At 30.9% G+C, this 14,996-nt stretch overlaps 3 protein-coding genes across 3 annotated transcripts; 2 read left to right on the top strand and 1 right to left on the bottom strand.

Moving 5' to 3' along the window:
* The first annotated feature begins 5,314 nt into the window (after nt 1-5,314).
* LOC124927812 (G-type lectin S-receptor-like serine/threonine-protein kinase SD3-1) lies at nt 5,315-8,075 on the top strand. Its single transcript, XM_047468292.1, has one exon. It carries the CDS (start codon nt 5,546-5,548, stop codon nt 7,865-7,867), a length of 2,322 nt encoding a protein of 773 aa, XP_047324248.1. The 5' UTR covers nt 5,315-5,545; the 3' UTR covers nt 7,868-8,075.
* A 2,165-nt stretch (nt 8,076-10,240) lies between these two features.
* LOC124924088 lies at nt 10,241-12,401 on the top strand. Its single transcript, XM_047464141.1, has one exon. It carries the CDS (start codon nt 10,506-10,508, stop codon nt 12,141-12,143), a length of 1,638 nt encoding a protein of 545 aa, XP_047320097.1. The 5' UTR covers nt 10,241-10,505; the 3' UTR covers nt 12,144-12,401.
* Nucleotides 12,341-13,515, bottom strand: LOC124924089 (cytokinin riboside 5'-monophosphate phosphoribohydrolase LOG8-like). The gene is made up of 7 exons (XM_047464142.1): nt 13,380-13,515; nt 13,216-13,313; nt 13,092-13,122; nt 12,922-13,021; nt 12,778-12,848; nt 12,560-12,703; nt 12,341-12,473 (listed from the first exon to the last, which is right to left on the bottom strand). The coding sequence occupies exons 1-7, from the start codon at nt 13,476-13,478 to the stop codon at nt 12,399-12,401; spliced, it is 618 nt and encodes a 205-aa protein (XP_047320098.1). The 5' UTR covers nt 13,479-13,515; the 3' UTR covers nt 12,341-12,398.
* Between the last annotated feature and the right edge of the window lie 1,481 nt (nt 13,516-14,996).

Consider the following 14,996-nt stretch of genomic DNA (forward strand, 5'->3'; position numbering starts at 1 on the left):
ATTAAATGGTAATTAATGTATTTGCGGGTTAAGTGTTTAACACGCATGAATTAATCGCACTAAAAAAACGAAACCAACATTCTCAAAAATAAAATTATTTCGTAATCACACTAAACCCATTACCCGGGCTAAGAAAATCAAAGGTAAATCAGATTAAGTACAATAATAGTATAGATGACTGCTCCTTGTCTAGACAGGCTGGCAACAACTAGATATTTTAATTAAAAGAAAGAGATCGAGGCAAAGACTGATTTGAGTCAGTCTTTTATATTATTATTGGATGCTTTGTGCAATAAAAAGTACACATAAATCCGTAGAAATAAATGTACTTTTCGAGACATAGTAAAATTATTTATTTGTGACCCATAAAAATATCATTATAAACAAATATATATATGTATGGACATAAGAATCTTTGAACTTGTATTGTCTCATAAACATTATTGATCAAGAATTCGACAATGCACTATATATTTTGGTTAAATGAACAGACAATAGTATAGTAATTACTAATTAATTATGCATTAAATTCAGAATTTGAATCAATCATTAACTCACAATCTTAGTTGTCCATTATTAAACTTAACAATAATAGTTCAAGCATATGAGGGTTTCCTAGAAATCGCTTCTCTGCCCGTCGCCCATAATTTGTGTTTTATTATATTTCTTATCTGATATATAGTTTAATTATTTTATATAAATAATACTTAAAAATTCTTTAGTCATGAGTGTTTTTATTACTTATTCACTTTGATTGTGTAAATATGGTTTATTTTTCTGAGTTTAAATATTTAAATAAACTGAATAACCAAAGATCATTTGGATCTCATTAACTTTGTTTTTTCTTAAATGACAGTATTATTATTATAGGACTGTGACACCTATGTTATATGCATGGGTGTGGCCCCCACTTAATTACATAATAATTGCTAATTTTGAATTGGAGTAGAAATAGTTATAATATGATAGTATACTTTTATTTAAATGCCTCCAATAATTAATATGATTCAAACAAACTATTATTTTATTGTTATTAAAATGGTAAGCCTGATAAATGTGGAGATGGCTGGCTGGCTGCTTGCCTTTGACATGCATCTCCTAGAAGATTCACTGCATTTGGATTTGGTTGGTTGTTATCAAAATTATTGTGAGAAAGTTCTTTTTAGTTAACAAATCTCTAACTAAGATTATTAGGGTCATTTAAGGTTGTGACTTATGATCAATGTCCCACAACCCGAGTCTACCTCACCAAATGACAAAGTCTTAATCGCGATAGATTAAGGAACTTATAAAAAATAATAATTCATGTAAGTGGTTAGGGATAACCAAATTTTCTTAATCAAAAACAACTAGCTTGTAGCATACACCAACTAGTTGCATCTATTTTTCTTTTCCTAACAAATATTTTCATAACATTTTAAATCACTATAATAATTTTAGTATTGACTAAAAATTAAAAAGTTTTAAGTTCGATTTATACTTAAAATAATGTTGTAAATTAGAGTGAATCGGGTTGTTAGTTTTAGAATAAACTTTTGTTTCAATTAAAATAATAATAAATGTACTAGCTAACAATTTGTAGGTAGAACTAAAACTAGTTGCATATATACTTGCATATGCTGTACTTGATACATTAATTTTCAAGCTGTGGGTCTCAATTCCATCTTTGGTCGGGAAATTTATTTATTTTTGGCAGGGCATCATAAAATAATAAATTCTCAATCCATTTGAATTTTGAATTTCAATTAAATTATTAAATAAGGCCCAGCCCACTATACATCGAATATTTCATTATTTAATAGGATCTATAGGTGGCTCTAGGGTCGCCAGGCCTCGGTTTCTCCATGGGTAGTTAATTTGTGTTCTGTCAAAGGGCCCGCCCAATGATGGTCCCTCCTACTTGAGCATTTTAGTCTCTCTCATTTTTTGTTTTTTAATAGGAAACACATTTAGATGAGAGCCAGACATCATTTTCTCTCATTTTTTTTCCATATCGGTGGAATATATATTGTTTTTAAATGGTAACTACAACCATATTATAAATGGATGGATGTTTAAACATTTTTGACAAAAACCTAACAATATTGGAGTGAAATTAAATAAATAAAAATTAATATGGGCAAAAATCTTCTATAATGAGATCTCCACTTGAATTTGTCGGATTTTTCCTATCGAAGTTCATACAATATCAAGATGATAGCATTTTGAATAATTCATCATTAACGTTTGATATTAATATCGAAGGTTCTATAAGTACATGTATTTTATTTAAATATAGGTGTAATCAATGACGAATCCAATAATTATAGTTGGTGTAGCCGAATTTTTTTTAAGAAAAATTGGAAAAGAAAAGAAAAACTATGGATAAAATTATTAAGTTTTTTAATTTTTTTAAGAATTTGATAAACATAAAAAATATAAAAAAATAATAATTCGGGTGAACTTAAGTCCACCTCAATCCTAATGTAGATTCACATGTAGTTTTCATTCAGCTTAGTTGGTTAAATTAATTTATTCGATAAATACTAAGATATATTTAATAGTATTGAGTTTACTTAAATCACTAATATTAATTGTGTTTGTCACTATTAATATTTTAATTGTTCAAAATTATCTATGTAAGTTTATATATATATATACAGTATATATATTTGATTTTAATTATTTGCAGATAACTTTTTTGCTAAAACGATAGTAATTATTAATATTTAATACTGAATCAAAGTAACTCCTAAATTTAAACAAGAAATAATTGGTTATTATTGAATTGGTCTCAATTTTAGTTTTAAATATATTTGTATCCTAATGTACCATATCAATAACAAATAAATATTAAATATAAGATGAAATCATGGATACATTGCCTGTAACATTGGATCCAATCTTTCTTTGTAATGTGATTGTTGTTCGGTTCAATTTCGTCCGCTGCATTCAGATAGAATAAATATTTTATTTTGTAAAAAATCAAAATAAATGTTAGAAAAAGTTGATAATATTTTTTTAAATTGATCAAAATAATATTTTATTCTCATTTTTTACTTACAAAAATTTAATCACATTTTTTTACCAAATAAAAACAAAACTACTCTCACTTTTTACTGCAATAATTTTAAAAATAATGGTGATTTTGATGATGACATTAATAAACTGTTGAACAAATCTTTACATTACATTTGAGGTATAAATGATGTTAGCATATGTGTGATAGAAGCAAAATCAACTTGACAAGAGTCTCTTTCAAACCAAGCCAGTTTATAATCATGAATATACAAAATCTACCTTTCAAGTTCAAATTTTAAAGGAATCCAAAAACATTACCAATCATATTAGCTAATTCAAATTTAAATTACTTGTTTATTTTATTTCTAATTTTCCAACAAAATAAAATAAAATTCTGGACACATCTTCCCAAATAGGTTAAAATATATTTTAATCTCTCCATTGGATACTCCTACAAAAAGGTGAAAAAAAATTACCTCACATTTTTGTAAACTAATTTATTGTTCATAGTAAGTTAGCATTATAAGTTCCATCATTTCAATTTTCAACCCAATTTATAAAAATGTTTTTTACACACAAAAAAAACTTTTAATTTAGTTAAAAATATTATAATTTAATAACGATGATAAATAATTGAGAGAGAATTTAAAAGAAAGAATGAAATAGTAAATAAAGTGATCCACAATCTAATAGAAAAATAAAATTATTTATTTAAATTCTCTCTTTCTCAAACTTTTTTATTTTTTTTAATTTTTTTTTATTCACTTTCTTGTTAAAATACTTTCGGTATCCCTCTTCATAAATTATATAAAAAAAAAACATAAAAAGGAGGAGAAGTGTTAAAAATATATTAAGAAAATAGTAGGTTGAAGTGAAGAGTGAATGCAGTCAAGACACAATGAGTGGTTTGTTGAATTTCTTTATGAATTTTCACGTGCTATTAATTATTTCACTTTTTGAAAAAGCTCATTTCTTGGCTATTTCTTTAACAAAAATATTTGATGCATTCAATTCAAAAATTTAAGAAATGTTCCAAGTATTATTCAATATTTTAGAGAATCTCAAATTATAATTTAAATATGGTGTATGCTTAAATCTAAACTAATTTGAGCCTCAATAATAATAATAATATATGAGTGAATTTTTATTTTTTTCTATAATACCAAATATTTCAAATTTAATTATACTAAGAAAATTTTAAATTAAAGTAAAAGTAATGATGATAAAATATTGTGCTAACTTACTCTATTTAAAAAAGCAAGATTCAAATTTGAAAAGTTGTCTAAATGTGCAAAATAACTAGCTTTGAATTGGTATCTATACAAATTTTGATTCTTAAATTAGACAAACCTGTCTTATTTTGAACTGAACTTAGTTCAAATTATTTTTATTAAGAAAACAAAATTAATATAATAAGATAAGATGAAACAAAATAAGTAAAATAAGTTACCAAAATATATATATATATATATATATATATATATATATATATATATATATAAATAAGAGATATTTATAAGTTAATGTCTTTATTGATAAAAACAAAAAACATATAAATGATTCGTTAGTGAAGATTTGAAGATGATATAAATTATTGTGCTTTATCATTAAGTCTCAAGTCTCCAGATTATTCAAAAAAGAATTGTTACTATTTTTCACTTATAAAAATAAAATACTAAAATAAATTTTATTTTATATATTATATAAAATACTTAATTTCTTAAGTCTTAAAAATTAAGTATGAACAACTCATTGCAATCATCCAAATTAAATATTCTTCTATTAAGTAAAATTATTTTCACATACTTTAATTGTTTATATTTTAATATTAAAGATTAAGAGTTATACATTTATTTTTAAACTAGTAGAACATAATATATAAGAGTAGCACATGAATCATGATATATCAAAAGTTTATTATTTTACAAAATGGTAATATATAATCTTTTAAAACATGACCATTCAGCGGAATAGTAGATTCCTTCGAATAGTTACGTCTCTTCCCTGTGAGAGAGATCATTTTATAGTTTAGCGACAATAAAATGTGGATACTCACCTTAAAGTTTTGGGTTTAAGTCCGTCAAACGTTAAGTTTTGCGCCCGGTTAAATTGTTAAGTGTGTTTACGGGCTACATACTTAATCTGTTGTTTGGTTAAATGATTAAGTGTGTTTACGGACTACATACCTAATACTTATAATTAAGAATATTTGCTCTGTAAAGTGGTATTTTAGTTTCTTAAGTTAAAATAAATAAATAAAAAATTGAAACAAATGGCATAATATATAAAAGAAGAAAGGAAATAAAGTGAATGATAAAGTGGGCGAGCAATGTTTTATATTATAGGAAAGATTCAAAACATGGCCAGCAGAAAATCTGTTCGCAGGTCTCCAGATATTCTCACCCATTCCCTAGCCCAGCTCCTTTTCATATCGCACTTTCCTCTTTTCTATCTGTGATAATATCTCACTCTCCATTCTCTCTCTGTGTTAGTACTACATCATCATCTATAGACTATAGACTATACACCAGCAGCAGCACTTCAAATGTTCGGCCATTTCCATTCCCACCTTCCTTCTCCTGGTAAGAATTCCACTCTTCTGAGGTTTAATTCTCTTTTAGCCGCGATCACATTTCTGGGTTTTGCTTTCGTTGGTTTCTGTGATGAATTCAAAATGGTTTCACTTCCTCTTGGTTTTCGATTTGACAATACTAGGATTTGGGTATCTCAAAATGGACTTTTTCAATTTGGGTTTTTGGAGACCAACGATGCTGCTGGAGGGTTTGTTCTCGGCATTAGGCATAACTTAGGTGATATCAAAACAGGGAATTGGCATGTTTGGTCAGCTGGTGGGGGTGTTAGGGTTTCTATGAACTCCACATTCACTCTTTCCTTAGATGGAAGGCTGCTGTTATGTGATAAACCTAGCGCTCTCATTGTTTGGAGTAGCAATACCTCTAATATGGGTGTTCAGAAAGCCAGTCTTTTAAACAATGGCAATTTGGTTCTTACGGATGTTCATGATAATCTTCTTTGGCAAAGCTTTGATAGCCCAACAAATGCTCTTCTTCCCGGTCAGTCTCTTCATTTCCCTCAAAATCTTAGAGCTCCTTGGACTAATTCAATTTCCAGTTACTACACCTTTGTAATTCGTCGATCTGGGGAACTGGCTCTCCTTTGGGAGAACAATGTGACTTATTGGAGTAGTAGTAGTAGCTTGAGCAGCAGCATCATCTCTAAATTGAGGTTCAATGATAATGGAACTTTGGGGCTTTATGATTCTAATGAAAAGATGGTTTGGTTTGTTCAAAGCATCGACTTTGATGAAGTTACCACGGTTTTTAGGCATCTCAGGATTGACCCGGATGGGAATTTGAGAATCTATTATTGGGACAACTTGGTTCGTGTTTGGAGAATCGGTTGGCAAGCGGTTGATGATCAATGTCGTGTGTTTGGCACTTGTGGATTGTATAGCCTATGTGGGTACAATTCTACAAGACCGGTTTGTAAATGCTTGTTGTTTTCGGATTCGGATTATGGTGGAATTGGATGTCGAAAAATGGTGGATTTAGGAAGTTGTGAGGGAACAACTAGCATGTCTGTTATGAGACAAACGGTTCTTTACGGTCTTTATCCTCCGAACGATGTTGATCTTTTGTTGAGTCAAGAAGACTGTAAACAGTATTGTTCTCGAGACAGTACTTGTGTTGCTGTGACATCGAGAAACGACGGTTCTGGAATCTGTACTGTCAAAAGAACCGGATTCATTAGCGGTTATAGAGGCCCTTTTGTTCCTGCAACGTCGTTCTTGAAGGGCTGTTTGATTCCCCAGGCAGTTGAAGCTCGACGACCAGACAATGTTATTAATGTGGGATCGATGAGTGGCGGTAGGAAGAAGATTGCTTGGGCTGTTTTTGCGATAATCTTGATAACTGTCGGTATTATCGCGGTTATGGAAATTTCCGTGATATTGTATCTATGGCGGAGGGGAAGGGAAGTTAAGGATGGAGAGTCTCGATTGATCCCACTTTGGAGAAATGCTCAGCCGGCGAATATTCTCGTCAAACTATCTTTCGAGGAGGTGAAGAAGCTGACGGATGATTTTGCTATTCAAATCGGCCCTTCTACTTTTAGAGGGTCCTTGGATAAGATGGCGGTTATAGCGAAAGTCTTGAACGACTCGCCTGTACCCGAGAAGGATTTTTGCATGACGGTTTCGATACTATGTTGTGCAAATCATAGGAATCTTGTTCCTCTAAGAGGGTTCTGTTTGGAATCGACGAAAGGAATTGTTCTCGTCTATCAGTTTATTGAGAATGTTGTTTCCCTCGACAAATGGTTGTTTGACTCGGAGACGCGTAATTGGGAAGAACGACTCGAAATAGGCCTCGGGATTGCAAGAGCCTTAGCTCATTTACACTTGGGATGTCAAAAGTGCATACCTCATGGGAATTTGAAGGTGGAAAATGTCCTATTGGACCAAGAATGTGTCCCCAAGTTGACCGATTATGGGGTGGAGAGTTTAGTTCGAAAACAATCTTCTTCTTCGAATGAATCGCTTCCGGAAAGAGATATTTACATGCTAGGTGAAATGCTTTTGCAGATTGTAACTTGCAAAAGGGATATTAGACCCGATAAAGTCGACAACATAGTGGGGGATCTTCGACATAATGACAACGAGTGGAAAGGGGTCGAAAGAGTGGTGAGAATTGCTTTGTGGTGTATGCAAAGTAAACCTTTCTTGAGACCTTCCATTAGCGAAGTTGTTAAGGTTCTCGAGGGCACGCTTTCGGTTGATAAGCCACCGTCTCGTCCAGACATTCGAACCGTTGATCACGAGATCATCGACGAGGCTCATAGTTCTTGAAAATTGCCTTGAATAACTGCTTCTTTTTATTCTCTAGGAAGAAAATGAAAATCCTAGAAGTAAACATCAAACCGGAATGAAAGATTTGGCAAAAAGGCAAATGAGTTGAATATCTTTTGTAATATTGGAAAATCTTTTTGTTGGAGTAGAAAGAAAGCATTGTTGATAACTTAGATTAAAAGATAACATATAACTCTTAGTTTTTGTTTACTAATAAATTCAAAATAAAATGTTAATGTTCAATAAGTATTTCACATTCTAAATACAGAATAAAATCTCAAAATAAACTACGAACATACACAACTAAGAGTGAATGTTATTTGGTCGATTAAATACGAAATACAGCACCGAATCTAGTTCAATTTGATCAAGTACAAGATTAGTCAATTATAATTAAATATACAAGTATATCTAAAGTTAACTTTTACAAACAAATAGCACCAATAATAATAAAATGAACTTAACATAAATAATTTCTTTCCAAAAAATAAAATCTTTTCTAATATTATAATTTTTCAACATCTAAGATTTAAATGGTTGAAAAGCTCCTTAGGGAGATAATGGTTAGATATGTGAAATGTTTAGATATTATCTCGGGTCATTTGCATGTTTTTTAAAAATATTTCGAGATAATTAAAGTGCTGAATGGGTGGGTTGAACCATTTAAAAAATATATTTTAATTGGATTGAGTAGTTTATTTTAATCCCTTATATTTAACTATAATTAATAAAATGATTTTTGAAAGAAAAAATTTATACATAAAGGATATTAAAATAATATAAAGATTTAGAAAAATTTATACATAAAGTATATTAAAATAATATAAAATTTAAAAAGATTATCTTTTTTCTACCTCAAATTTGAGTTAATATTGTGTTTTTTAATACTGAATCTTATTTAATCAGATTAAATATTTTATCATAGATTTGTGAATAATATTCTCAATCTTTAATCAATTTGTTGTTCATATCATCCAATTAAGGCCGGCAAGCCCTCGGGTTAGGGTAGCCCATTTATTAAAAATAGTAAGGTTTTAATTAAAATTATTGTAATTTTGAACATAAAATATTGTAGTCTAGTGGTTCTAGATAAAAATTTAAAATTTTTATTTAGTTATGGGTTTTAAACCTCACTAAAAACTATTTTTTTATTAAATTTTTTAACTCGACCTAGGACAACAAAAAATATTGAGTTTTTTTTCTAACGGGGGCTGGGACAGCCCAAAACTCGTGGCCGACTTTACATCCAATATATATAAAAAAGAGTAATTGAATATTTAAGTTAGATCGTAAGTTGATCGTTCATAAAATTTTAAAAATAAAATAAAAAAGCTATCATATTTTTATCCTATTTTTTTTTCCAATTTTTTTTATATATATTACTCGCGCAAATGCATAGGCTACATACTAGTTATATTAGTGATGCTTATTCAAGTCCATGTCGTCCCCTTTTTTAACCGCAAAAGAGACAAAATTATCATATAGATCTCTAGATATTTTTATATATATTTTCAATAATAAGTTATTTAATTTATTCTTTAATATGGATGTCATATAAATCATTTCATTATTTGGACAAGTTTTTACTATTTCAATCTTATACGTAGATGATCAATTATCATTTAATAATATGACGTTATTTATCGCACTCGGAGAATTAATATAATTTCAATTATCGCTAAGAAATTTAATAGAGATTATTTTAACAACTAGCATGTATCCCGTGCATTTGAACGAGTAATAATATTAAAAATAGTGAGAAAAAATATTACGGTAAAAATTTTATGGGCGGGTCAACCCACAATACGACCCAAATATCCATATACTCTCACATACATCCAAATTAACCACAGCTCTCGACCCGGCAATCCGGATACTTTAAAAATTAAGCATCATTATATATATATAGATTAGTTAGTTAAAAAGTTGAACTTATATTGTTAAAATGTCACGCGTTTATCAAATTTTGGGTTGAATTTAAAATATAAAGTGTTATTAACCTAGTTAGTTAAAATGTTGTACTTGTTTTTGTTACATACCTATAGCATCCGACCCAAGTATCCATTTACTCTCACGTATATCCAAATTAACCATAGCTATCGATCCGACAATTCGAACACTTTAAAAATTTAGCTTCATTTTATATATATATATATATATATTTATAAGGTTAGTTAAAATTGTTCTAACTCAATATTTGTATGTTTATTTTTTTTTTAATATTTTTTATTAGATGAGAACTAATTATTTATAAAATAAATAAATAAAATAATTAGGGATATTAGTTTGGATAAAATTTAGTAAAGGGGTCAACATCCATGATTTAGGTGCAGAATTGAAGTATTTTGTTGAAGAAAATGGCAGGAATCTTCAGATCTTTCGCTTTCCTCCTCCTCATCATCTAAAAACACTACACCACCGACTCCAGCTCTCACAGATCTACTCTGCAATCCCAAGATTCTCTCTCTGTCGGCGCGCGCGTTCGCCACTCATGCGGCAAACTCTACCGTTACATTCTCCTTTAGATCGGAGGTGAGTCAATCTTGCTCATTTCATACTCTTCCTATTGTATTTACATCATTCTAGCTAGGGCTTCCATAATTCACAGTTTTCAGTTATAGAGGATCTCCGTAAAACCATGGTAGAACCCTCGAACTCGACCACGGACCCGATTGGGCAAAACCTAATTAAATTGATTAGCAATGTCTGTTTCTCCGTCTTCGTTTTCTCTGCCCTCATACTCACAGTAATCGCCATTTCATACAAGCCTCCCGATCCATGGGAATCCTCTAGGGCCCTAACTCGAGTTTTCACCCAAGTAGTAAACGCTACTTTCCAAACCGATTCCTCCGTCCTCAAAACAGGCGAAGACATGTCAGGTATTGCCGAATCCCCTTCTGCATCCGCAATCACCGAGGCAGTAATCGAGAAATCCGAAATGCAAGCTAATAGCTCCAGCTTCAGAACAGCTGGTTGTGAGGACTTATCTCGGGTAAATTGTTCGGATCCCCGATTACTGTTTGCGATTGAGAAGTTCAATCTCAGGGTTTTCAAATCCATTACATTTCTTGATTATCAAACTCCAGTAAACGGCACGAATCCGAGTGAATGTGATGTGGCTTGGAGGTATAGGAACAAGAAGGAAAAATCATGGAGAAAGTATAGAGATTTTCGTAGATTTAGAATTGGGTATGGAGAGAATTGTACTTACAAGATCTTGAATGCAAAGGGTTGGCATTCTGGAGTTAACGCTCGAAGACCTAGACCGATCAGATTCAGACCAAACGCAACAAGAGGATCAGACGACAATATCAACGACACGATCCCAGTTTTGTCATCTGAATCAGCCTTTAGGAAAGGAAAGTACTTATACTATTCAAGAGGAGGAGATTACTGCAAAGGAATGAATCATTTCCAATGGAGTTTCTTATGTGCTCTTGGTGAAGCTCAGTATCTTAACAGAACGTTCGTTATGGATCTAAGCATTTGTCTAGCATCAACATACACATCCAGCAATAAAGATGAAGAAGGAAAAGACTTTCGATTCTACTTCGATTTCGAGCATCTGAAAGACGTGGCTTCTATTACTGAAGAAGGAGACTTTATTCGAGACTGGAGAAAATGGGATAAAACCCACAAGAAGAAGATTCCGGTAAGGAAAGTTTCGGGTTATAAAGCGACTCCGATGCAACTCTTGAAGGACAAGAGCACGATCATATGGAGGCATTTCGATGGTCCCGAGCCTGAAAACTATTGGTACAGAGTTTGTGAAGGTCCGGCTGGGAAATACATTCAGAGGCCGTGGCATTCTTTGTGGAAATCGAAGAGACTGACGAACGTCGTTTCTGCAATAAGTGGGAGTATGGATTGGGATTTCGACGGAGTTCATGTGGTTAGGGGAGAGAAGGCGATGAATAAAGAGAAGTGGCCTCATTTGGACTCGGATACTTCTCCTGAAGCTATTGTTTCGAAGCTTGAGGGGATTATACAACCTTGGAGGAATGTCTACGTGGCGACGAACGAACCTTATTACAATTACTTTGATAAACTCAGGTCGCATTATAAGGTTCATTTGCTTGATGATTACAAGGAGTTGTGGGGAAATACGAGCGAATGGTATAACGAGACGAGGATATTGAATGGGGGTAAACCTGTTGAGTTTGACGGTTATATGAGAGTTGAAGTTGATACTGAGGTGCTTTACAGGGCTAAGACGAGGGTGGAAACATTTTATAATCTCACGAGCGATTGCAAAGATGGCGTTAATACATGTTGATCAGGTTTGAATTGATCGAATCATCTCCTTGTTTTCTTTGTTTCGGAAAAATTATGTTTCATATATATGAATTGTGAAGCAATCATCATCATATCAATCAATGTATGGAGTAGTGAAAAGTATTCTTCATCTTTAGCTGACATATTTTTGTTTGAGATATTTTCATTTGCAAATATTTTGTCAAACATTCTTGAATTTGATAATTGTAAGTAAGTAAAAGAAGAGAAGGATGCAATGAATTTGTTTTTTTAGATTTCAGTTTGCCTCCCCTGTTGTTCCTCGGCTGTTGCTGCTATCATCATCACTTGGTCCGACCATTGATGCATAATCCTATAAAGATGGATCAGATGTTTTGTTTGATCTAGGTTATTTTTTTTTTTCCAAATAATCCTATTTGAAAATCTGTTGGAAAGTACCTCAATCTTGTCTAGTAGTTCGGAAGGAGTCGAGGCAGAGATGACAATGTTTCTTGCCGAAGGATAAATGAAACCTTCCTCCACTCCTTTGTCGAACAATCCTAGCAACAAATCGTAATACCCGTCCGTGTTTAAAACTCCAACCTGCAGTTTTTCCATCCAACATTCGTAATCGAATTGATTTTAAAATCGCTAATGAAAGAAAGAAAGAGACTGACAGGCTTGTGATGAAAACCTAGTTGAGACCATGTTATGATCTCAAGCAGCTCTTCCAAGGTTCCATATCCACCTATTAATGAATATTATTATTATTAGATTAAGGTTGGATTAATAATATTAATTATGTAGCAATTATTAACTACTGGGAAGAGCAATGAAAGCATCAGCTTGACGAGCCATGTTGGCTTTCCTTTCGTGCATATCTGATACAATCATCACTTCCCCCACACCAGGCCCTGATATCTATTTCAAAAAAATCATATATATGACTGCTAAAATGGATTGTTAATTGATTGATATTTTATATTTATACCTCAATTGGAACTAGTGCTCTTGGAATAATTCTGCAAAAGAACAAAAACCCATATTATTATTTATCATAATATATATAAGATAATTAAATGAAATGAAATGAAAGAAAGAAGATTGTAACCAACCCAAGAACATGACGACCACCATGAAAGACAGCTTGAGAAACTAAACCCATGAGGCCAGCACTTCCTCCTCCATATATTAGGTCCTTTTTTCGATCAACCTATGTATATATATAAATATAATTAAATAAAGTAAAATAAAATAGGAATATATATATATTAATTACCAGTTGTGTAGCAAGATCAAGAGCTGCATCACTGAATATCTTTCTATAACCTTCATTGCTTCCACAGAAAACACAAACCCTTTTCATCCTACTACCCATTTGATCTCCAATAATTATAATAGAAATTAGTAATTTATGATATATATAGACCAAAGTTCTTGCCGCTCTTCATTTTTCTTTCTAATATAAAAATGTAATAGTCATCATTTTATTTTATTAAAAAAATCCACATTAATTAATTAATAATTAAAACAATAATAATATCAAGTACAGTTTGATAAACATACAACAAATTAAAATTCCTTTTTCTTGGGACTCAAGAACAATATCAACTTGCTTAACCTTGTCCCAGTACTGATCATCAGCTCAATGATCAAACCCTAAGTCAGGTTGATGATCATTCTGCTAGCTCTGGATTGTAGAGGGTCATTTGGTTTTATAATTAATTATCTCTCTTTTTTTCCTTTTTGAAGTGTATATAATTATTAGTTAACTAATTTATAATTAAATAAATACACAATTAATTAATAATGTATCCAAGCAAGCAAGCGTGCGGTAAGGATGATGATGATCATGATATTAGAGGGAAGGACCCACAAAATTGATTCGGTCGACTATCATTCAATAATTCATATTTCATTTACTCTCACTAATTAATCAATTAATTCATTAGTCATTGCATGCCTAATGTTGAATCCTTTCATTTGATTAGTTTGTTTAGAATTTTGGATTGAGATTTTATATATATTGTGATCAGCTTGTTTAAAAGAACTTGATTAAATAGCTTGATTAAAAAAAAAAAAAAACTTAATACATTTTTTGATAATCATTTTAATTATTATTATTTTCAAATTTATATTATAGTAATAGTTTAGTTAATACATTACTATCATACGTTAAAAAAAGTCAGTCTCGGTTAGAGAATTAATCGCCCTTCTCGATGTTCTACGATCACGATAATTTGATGGATGACGTGTTTATTTTTCATATAATTTTATGTTTTGTGATTTTTATTTTCTATGATGTCATATTTGTGTCGTCCTTACTCATTTTATTTATTTTTTCACCTTTGTAGTCATTTAAAAAATAAATAAAAATAATAATGAATTAATATATAAAAAAACATAAGATCTTAGGCTTTATTCACTTGCTTTCTATAACCCAAACATAATTTCTTTTACACAACGTGCTACTCCTATTAAACTCCATTTGGCTTTATACAACTTTTTCTTCAATAAAATCTTGTATATAAATTATTATAAAGTATATGTGAAAAATAAAATTAGGAAAACTCAAAACCAAAACAAAATAATTAATGGAAAAAATCTTCATTGTAAGATTTTTTTTATAAAAAGTAGTTTAAACATATACATGAGTAAAAATATGCCCGAACAAATGGGTGATTAAGATAAGCAAAAAAACTACATTGTTGACGTGTCAATTGATTTGAACAAAGAAATATTGGACCAAATCTTGCAATTAGCTAGTTTTGGAATTATATAGCTAATTAATTAATAGCTAGGAAAAATGTTTTCCACATAGAAAAGTTTAAACTTTTTCCTTGAATTTGCCTTCTTTGGGGGCAATGAAAATAACAGGTGCATGCATTTTTTATTT

The sequence above is a fragment of the Impatiens glandulifera genome, chromosome 2 (assembly GCF_907164915.1).
Source record: "Impatiens glandulifera chromosome 2, dImpGla2.1, whole genome shotgun sequence".
Lineage (NCBI taxonomy): Eukaryota > Viridiplantae > Streptophyta > Magnoliopsida > Ericales > Balsaminaceae > Impatiens > Impatiens glandulifera.